This window comes from Coffea arabica, chromosome 5e (assembly GCF_036785885.1).
Source record: "Coffea arabica cultivar ET-39 chromosome 5e, Coffea Arabica ET-39 HiFi, whole genome shotgun sequence".
NCBI lineage: Eukaryota > Viridiplantae > Streptophyta > Magnoliopsida > Gentianales > Rubiaceae > Coffea > Coffea arabica.
Window position 1 is genome coordinate 44,537,431 of NC_092318.1, and position 8,772 is coordinate 44,546,202.

Genomic DNA, 8,772 nt, shown 5'->3' on the forward strand with positions numbered 1-8,772 from the left:
TTCTTGATATCCAAACACAATATGTGCCCATTCTTCTTGATTTCAAAACCTTTGGATATTACATGAGCCTATTTTCTCGCAGCTATATTTTTTGAGTAATATAATGAGTATTACACTTTTTATTTTTCACCCTCCTACCCCTCCTACACTTCCCACTCTCAATTGCCAGGTGCAGGACTCAAATCCCAAATCTGATAGTTAGAAAAATTCTAAGAGTCCTGCCGGGTATTATACTCAAAAAAAATTCTAAACAAATACTCTCTCCATCCCAATATTAGAGTTATTTTTTGAGAATTCAGTTTTTATGCAGAAACAATAATCATTATGTCTAGATGAGACATCATTAATGAATTTACATATGTATCCTTTAGATTCAAAATATTTTCTTGTTAAATGTGCACTGAAATTTAAAAAATTTACTTTTTTAACTGACAAAATTTGAAAGCAAATGTTCAATTTGAAATGATGACTCTTATTTTGGAATATCAATAAAGTGAAACATGACATTATCAATAGAACGAAGAGAATAAAAGTTTTCTTGCCAGTGTTCTATCCGAGTCAAGACTGAAGAAATTAAATAAATAACGAAAAAAAGGAAATAAATTAGACATAGCCATTGACAAAATAATTTAGAAAAAAAGGAGTTCATTTGTATTGGCTGATTGTGATGATCATGAGAGAAAGTGGTAGACAATGACTGGATTAACAAATGGTTAATACAGACAATAAGTTTTATGCCAACAACACTACTCATTAGCTTGAGAATCATGGTGAATTTGCAGTGATGGCAGAAGAATTTTAAATCTCTGCAGATTATCATAACTGAGTTTGTTTGCACGGACAATATAGTCACAGCTTGCTGCTATTAGCCTATTAGTGAGCCCACTATTGTTTTATGCGTTCTTCAGCATATTTGTTTTTGGGTAACAGGGAACATTAGAAATCTCCGGAAGCTCTTGTCGAAGTTACCTTCCCCAGTTCACCGTGAACTGTATATACGCTAGTGGATTAGGATACATGGCACATCATTTTAGTCTGTTCTTTGAGCTCTAAATCTTGCTAGTATAATATGCATTTAAATCCGCTAGTGTATAAGAAATCGAGTAGATTTACCGTTTTAAAAAAAAAAAGTGCGAAATTTATAAATATTTTGTTGATACATTTTGACTCCATAAAAACTTTGAAGAATTTTATATTCCATACCTATATTTAGACGTGCATGAAGTTAGTCCCTGAAAAGTATATATTTACGGACCATCTATGCAGGGATTAAGAGTCTCACAAGTTCCATTTCATACCAGTTTGTCTCTGGGGTATAAACGAGTGAAGATCTAGTGTAAATAAGTTTAGATAGAAAGTATAAATGAGAGAGATTATGGTATAAAAGGTATAAAACGAACTATCCTACCAAGATCCATCGCCTCACTCCTAGTGGTATTAAAAACATTCAAAAAGAAAAACATTTAATGCCTACCAAAAACTGATGCAATTCTTCCAATTAACGAAATAAGATATGGGAGTTGGGCCTATTGCCAGATTAAAACCAAACTATTAGGCTTCCCAGCCCGTCATATGGTTAGATGCTAAGCCATACAGCGGGTCGAAGTACCCAACTCGTTCTCTTAGTTTAAGCCACGGAACTATGGCAGTAATAATGGGCCAAGGCTATTTGAATCTGCAACCCAAGAGTAACAGGAAACCCCAGTGAACTTTGGTACGAATTCCTCCAACCCCTATTTTTTTAACTGCCAAAAGCTAATTAATAGACAAGCTCTTTTTTTTTTTTTTTTCGGTTTAAGGTTCTCTCTCTCGGCTTTTAGAGTGCTAGAATTTAGACAGAGTAAATGAAACATTTTTGTTGTTAATGGTGGAGGATTGATTTTCGTCGATGGCCCTCAAACTATGACGAACTTTAACTTTTGATCATTGAATTATTAAATAAACGGATTCGACCCTCCAACTAATTAAAATGCATGCTTATAGCCGTTCCATCAATTTGAATCGATATGTTTAATAGAAATAGCACCATGCATGAGGCATGAGGATGAGCGAGGGGCTTTTTGTCTGTTGATTCTTTACTACAAATTCAATTCTCATATATTTTCCTTATCTTTAAGAATCATCAACAACTTCATCATCGAAGTCTTAATCACCTGAACCAGAGACCTCAACTTCCATTTCGCACCTTCCCTTAAACTTCAGTCATAAAAATCCATGGCCCCATCTTCATCTTTTCAGCCTTTGTCCTAAAACCAACCACCGAAAGTCCTTCAAATCTCAACTTTAACCTCTTTAATTCCATCCAAATTCAAAAAAGGAAAAATCAATAAAAGAAGAACTAGAAAAAAGATTAAAAAAAAGACAAACTGATGAAAATGACGAGCTAAAGTGCAAGAGTTGCCGCTGCCTGTGTTGCCACTAGAATCCAAAAGAAAATCTTAGTAAAAAATGACAAACTGATGAACCTTTTCTGGTGGAGAGGAACTTTGGCTAGTTTAAAGTTAGCAGGAACCTGTGAATTCATTAGAGAGTAAAGGGGCAAAATTGGGAGGTGGTTTTATTTTACTTTTCTCCTTTACAGTTTTACTTTAATCTTTTAAGAATTTTAGGGTGTGAATTATATTTAGTGTGTGGGAGAGAGAGAGGCAATTTTGGCAAGGTTAGAGGTGATGGTGTCTATTTTTCGATGAGTTCTCGAGGAAGATATAAAACAACAACAGCATTGTCTTAGAAGGTTTCACAACGCATATCCTATATAGATGAAAAGACCCCTCGTTTACCCCCTGTGCCTCGCATATGGAGTTATTTCTGTTAAACATAATGATTCAAATTAACGGAAGGACTATAAGTATACATTTTAATTAATTAGTTGGAGAGTTAAAACTATCCAATCAACAATTGAATGGCCAAAAGTTGAACTTCTTAATAGTTTGAGGGCCGTTGAGAAGCTTTGCCTTAATAATAATACTACTTCTTGCTTGACATTTTTTGTCGCGAGTAATCTGAGTAGCAGTGTAGCTGAATTTCCCCGGCGAGCTTAGGTTAAAAACTGTTTTCACATTAAAACGTGCATTGTCAATCTATAGATGACTAATCATAATGCTGAAGTTAATGAGTGATTCTTCATTCATTTCACATCTTTAATTGCTTGAAACCCTTGAGAGATATAGTTTAACTTGCTTCCAGCCGAATGAATCAAGCTCCAGGAACAGATATAATTAGTATTCTATCAATATCATGATGCCCAGGCTAACGTAGAGAAATTTCCTCTTTTGGTACTCTTTTGGCATTTTATCCTGGATCCAGATGTCTTTCCTGTTTTAAGTGATGGTGCATATCGTATAGTAATATTTCAGGTACTTGTTTTTCGCATTAGACATATTTTTTTTTCCGGTTCAAGAGAAACAAGAAACCACGCGCGCAAGAGTCAATAAGAAAACATGGCTGGTTGCATGGGCCAAAAAATAATAATAATAACCATCTATAAAAGGTTATAGGCAATGTTTTAAAAACCGGACCGTTAATTGAACCGGTGAAGTGAAAGGGTCGAGGTTCAACCGGTCGGACCAGTTCAACCCCGGTTCAATGAATTTTTTTAAAAATAATTTATATAAATATATATATGCACAAAATAAGACATGTAATGGATAATTTAATACTTTATATGATGAAAAGTTTACTATTTTCGAATAACCTGGATTTTTAAAAATAAAATTTTTAAATTATAAGTTAAAACAAATAAATTTCATCTCAATTTCAATTATATCTATCAAAAAAATCTTAAATCCACGTCTATAAGAATTTAGACATTGTGAACTTAAATTTTAATTTACATTTTGGAATTTTAATTTACAATTTAAAAAAGGAAGTTTGGAGTTCGAAGAAAATCAAGAGAATTGAAAATAGAAATGCAAATTTAATAAGAAACAAAAAATGAGATAAAAGTGAGTGGTTGTGGTATTAAATAAATTGGATTAAAGAAAAATAATTCTTTTTTAACTTTTTTAAATTTAATGGACAAAAACAAAATTAAAATATGGAAGAAAACATCAATAAATTAAAAATAAAGAGGTTTGATTAAAAAATGAGTGGCAAAAGAAAAGATGATAGAGAGAGAGAGAAAGAGTTGAAGATTAAAAAGAAAGAGCCATGAAAGGATGATATTTTGTAAGAAAAATGGAACAAAAGAAATATGAGTATTTGTTTTATATAAATAAGTTATCAAAAAAAACTAATAAGATGTGATGGTGCAATGGTTACTACATTGGTCTTCTATTACAAAGGTCTTGAGTTCGAATCTTAATAACTACATTTTGTAAAACTAAAAAAAAAAAAAAAAAAAAAGTGGAAAACTCAAAAACCGGAAATAACCGGTTCAAATCCGGTTCAGCGGTTTTCGCGGTCCGACCGGTTTTTGACCGGTTTCTTGACAAAGTCAAACTTAGCATTGAACCGGACCGGAGCCATGGCCGGTTCGCGGTTCAACCGGTCGAACCGGCCGGTCCGGTCCGATTTTCAAAACACTGGTTATAGGTAAACATATGTCTAGTGAGTAATGAAGTTTGTTAGGAGATGGATGAGTTGGGTGATTTCAGGGAAGAAAATGTAAGTAAGAGGTCTCAGTTCAAAACCCCTTATATACATTGTAAAAAATTTATTTTTTCAAAAAAGTTGTTTATGTCCGTGAAAAACATTGTAACAAATTGAGTACTAGGCGCTGTTGGACTACATAAGATTAATCCTATGTTACCAAAAAAAAAAAAAAGAAAACATAAGATAAATCCTTATTGATTTAATAAATCATCCTTATTGATCATTTTTGCAGGTATAGCACGATGACATATTTTGTCCTACAAAATCAACTTTTCCCTACTATTGTAGACAAATTAAAGCATTTTAGAAAGAAATTTGGGAAACCCTTGTTAGGATTTCTTCCCTATTATAACTGATTTAATTAGCAGGCAGTTGAACTACGTCCATGAGCAAGAAAAATTGCAAGTGGACAATAAATTGGAATTTGATTTCATGTGATCGACATACTATGATGTTTCAATGTTCAACTGACTTGTGATTTCATTTCTCTGTAGAATGATTCCAATTTCTGAAATCTCCTACGCCTCTATTGCAAAAAACAAAAAAGAATTTCCAAAAAATAAAAAATAAAAAGAAAAGTGAGCAGATCACCCTCTGATTGGACAAGCAAAAATGCATTACACAGCTTTTACCCATTCAACTAAACAATAAACTCTACAAGAACAGAACTCAAAGTTGCAGAAGTTGCTCATTTATTAGGAAAAGAACCATATTCCTTAACAAACAGCAAGAATATTGCTCTTTATCAAATGTTGTCTTTGTAGATGTCCTTTCATTACTTCTTATGCTAAAAAGTAGCCTAAAGTACAACATAAAACAGTTAAGTAAAGCACACTGCATAATAATAATAAGTGGAGCATGATTATGATTATCCAAAATCACCTAAAACATTCAACAAAAGCATATACTAGCGAAATAGGTGTAACAGTTCCTCTTCGATGTATTAATCATCTTTTTTGATCTCCCAAGTCGATTTCATGATCTGTAGTCTCTGAGCTGGCTGCCAATGTGGTAGCAGGTTCCAAATCATTAATGAAAGATAAAGCCACAAGGCATAAAAAGAATAGTCAGCATCCTGCTTCAGCCGCCCCCACCAAATGACTTATCTACCATCCTTCCCTTTCTGAAAATGTTCTCATCATTCAATTGATTAGCCAAAGCAGGTGAAAAGTATTAGCAATTTGTATTTCAATTGGTAGTGGACACAAATTACAGCGTCAATGAACATCTTTTTTTAGAAGATCAGCTTGATAGTGTAGGACAAGGGGCAGGTATCGTTGTCAAATTTGGCTGTCAATACGAAGTTAAAATATAACATTTAGACCGTCCCATGTGATTCTAACATAATTAATGTATATGAATTCTTGCGAATAATACCTAAATATTAGAACCCTCTTACAAATTTGTATGAGTTATTTGTAATAAATTATAAACTCTTTAAAACGTTGTACACCGTTTTTTTAAAAATGGTTACTAGTGTAATTGTTTCTTCTTTTTTTTTTTGGTATAAGCCACAGGTATCCGAATCCGTTTTACGGTTTATGACTAATCCTATTCGAGTTACGTCGGGCTCTTTATGGGGGGAAGCTCTCTCAACGTTATATTTTCCATTTTCATGGATTTCGAACCCGAGACCTCATGGTTAAGGATGCAACTAGTGTAATTGTTTCTGATGTTCCTACTCTAAGACTATAGCATACAATTTTGAAAATGCGAAAATTAAGCACCTAAAATGTTGAGCGTGGGCTTCAGACCAAACCACTCAAGCTTTTAAAACAAAAGATTCTCCTAACCCATGTACTTGTCCAATTTTAATTCTAGTAAATATTTGGATAAACATTACTTATTATTATACTTACACCGGATGAAAATTTGACAGCAACGTAATGGATATTTACTTTCATTTGTACTTTTTTTGCTTGAACCGCGAGAAAGCAGTTTACAAATAGCGACACCCAGAGGAAAGGCGGGTTCTACTTGATTATGACATATAAATCTTACTCATGAATACAGCCAGGGACAGTTCTAACTAATCATTTTTAAAATACTATTCTTAGTTCCTGATAATATGGTAAAAAAACTTTGAAAGAGGGACTTGAAGCACATGTTTGTCAGGCAAGAGAAAGAATCTTATGTGATGTGTCCCTATTTTTGACAATTGAGTGCCTATAAGTTTGATTCCATTTGGAGTTGGTGATTGCAAACCAACATTAGTACAGACTATTGTTGTTCCAGAGTAACAAAATGTACACTTTTGGCTACTTCTGGCTTGTAATTTTGGCTATTCTTGGAGCCATAAATTCTTCTCAGGCTGATTTGCAGCTGAATTTCTATGCTAAAACATGTCCCAAAGCAGAAGAGATTGTACAAGATTATGTCCATGAGCATATTCCAAATGCTCCATCTCTTGCAGCAACGTTGATAAGAATGCATTTCCATGACTGCTTTGTCAGAGTAAGTATCAAAAAAATCCCTACGCTGTTGCAAATTTGCATATCTGTACTCATGTTTATGAATGTTTTGTTGCTTCCACAGGGCTGTGATGCATCTATTCTTCTGAATTTCACATCCAGTTCAGGAAATCAGACAGAGAAAATTGCTGTTCCCAACCAAACTGTACGAGGCTTCGACTTCATTGACAGAGTGAAGAGCCTAGTAGAAGCTGAATGTCCAGGAGTTGTTTCTTGTGCAGATATCATAACACTGGTTGCAAGAGATTCCATTGTAGTTACAGTAAGTTCATGATTTCAGTAACTAAATTAGACCAACTTAGACGTCTGAAATTTTTCGCGATCGATTAATCTTGTGATCTTGGCATGATAGGGAGGTCCTTTTTGGAGGGTTCCAACTGGTCGAAGGGATGGGCAAATATCAAGTGCTTCTGAGGCCTTAACAAACATTCCAGCGCCATTTTTCAATTTCACTCAACTCCAAACATCCTTTGCCAACAAGGGTCTAGATTTAAAGGATCTGGTATTGTTATCAGGTTATTTACTAAACTACGACATGATTCATTAATATCAACAAATTTCTTACATTTCTTGTCTTCTTTAGGGGCTCATACGATTGGAATTGCCCATTGTTTTCCGGCACTTTCAAACCGTCTGTACAATTTCTCTGGAATTCTTGGTAATCAAGATCCATCTCTGGACAGTGAATATGCAGCAAATCTGAAAGCAAAAAAGTGCAAAACCATCAACGACGCAACGACGATAGTTGAAATGGATCCAGGAAGTTTTAGGACATTTGATCTTAGTTACTACACACTTCTACTCAAGAGAAGAGGCCTATTCCAATCTGATGCAGCCTTGATAACAAGTTCGACTACACTCTCATATATTAACGAACTTCTTCAGGGTTCATTGCTGAATTTTTATCAGGAGTTTGCTTTGTCTATGGAGAAGATGGGAAGGATTGAAGTAAAGACAGGATCTTCCGGTGAAATTAGGAAACATTGTGCATTTGTCAATAGTTAAAAGCCTTGCTTTTGTTTTAAGATTTGATAATTGCATTTCGTTAATGTAAGTCATAACTCATACGTGTACTATGAATGTGGAAGCTATCTTTATTTGATAGCCAAATTGTTTTGTGTCACAGACATTGTCGCCTGATTTGAAATGATGAAAGACAAGACATGCAAATTATAGAAGTTATAACCAAAAAATGTAACAATATTCCATTTGAGATTATGTCGAGAAGCAAATCCAACTATTCAATACTCGAATCAGGTTGAATCTAATTAGAACTTATTCAAGTTTTGTTCACCAAAGGACTGTACCAAATAGGAATAACATTTCGTGTTGGATAAAATTTCAAATTCGACTCAGTTAGCATAATATTTGATATTTATATTTTAAATTTTAAATTACTCAAACACGACTAAAAAAAAAAAGCTTATTTGAATTCAATTCGATAAGTAAACAAACGAAGCTAGAGCACAATGTCATGTTCTTACAAACAAACTTGGCCATTGAGAATCCAACTTGATTAGACTTATTTATGCCCCTAACTAAATTCCCTTTTAAAAGTTTTTGGTGGTGGAAAAAAAAAAGAAGTGTCAAACAACATATATCCGTTATAAGTTATAATTTACGTTTAATTATGGTCTCTAGGTAAAATATAAGAAGTACTTAAACTAAGAATCAACATGTACATGTTACTCGGGAGAGAAGTGGATTA

At 33.7% G+C, this 8,772-nt stretch overlaps 1 protein-coding gene across 1 annotated transcript; it reads left to right on the forward strand.

Annotated features, from left to right (window-relative positions):
* The first annotated feature begins 6,649 nt into the window (after nucleotides 1-6,649).
* Nucleotides 6,650-8,187, forward strand: LOC113743511 (peroxidase 3-like). Its single transcript, XM_027271559.2, has 4 exons — nucleotides 6,650-7,047; nucleotides 7,129-7,326; nucleotides 7,417-7,579; nucleotides 7,648-8,187. The coding sequence occupies exons 1-4, from the start codon at nucleotides 6,838-6,840 to the stop codon at nucleotides 8,067-8,069; spliced, it is 993 nt and encodes a 330-aa protein (XP_027127360.1). The 5' UTR covers nucleotides 6,650-6,837; the 3' UTR covers nucleotides 8,070-8,187.
* Nucleotides 8,188-8,772: the final 585 nt, after the last annotated feature.

What these genes read in the sequence shown, in the direction of transcription:
- LOC113743511 (XM_027271559.2), top strand. Translation starts at nt 6,838, where the DNA reads ATGTACACTTTTGGCTACTTCTGGCTTGTAATTTTGGCTATTCTTGGA. An exon ending in GAGATTCCATTGTAGTTACA is followed by an intron (nt 7,327 to 7,416) that starts GTAAGTTCATGA and finishes TTGGCATGATAG; the next exon opens with GGAGGTCCTTTTTGGAGGGT. An exon ending in GGATCTGGTATTGTTATCAG is followed by an intron (nt 7,580 to 7,647) that starts GTTATTTACTAA and finishes TGTCTTCTTTAG; the next exon opens with GGGCTCATACGATTGGAATT.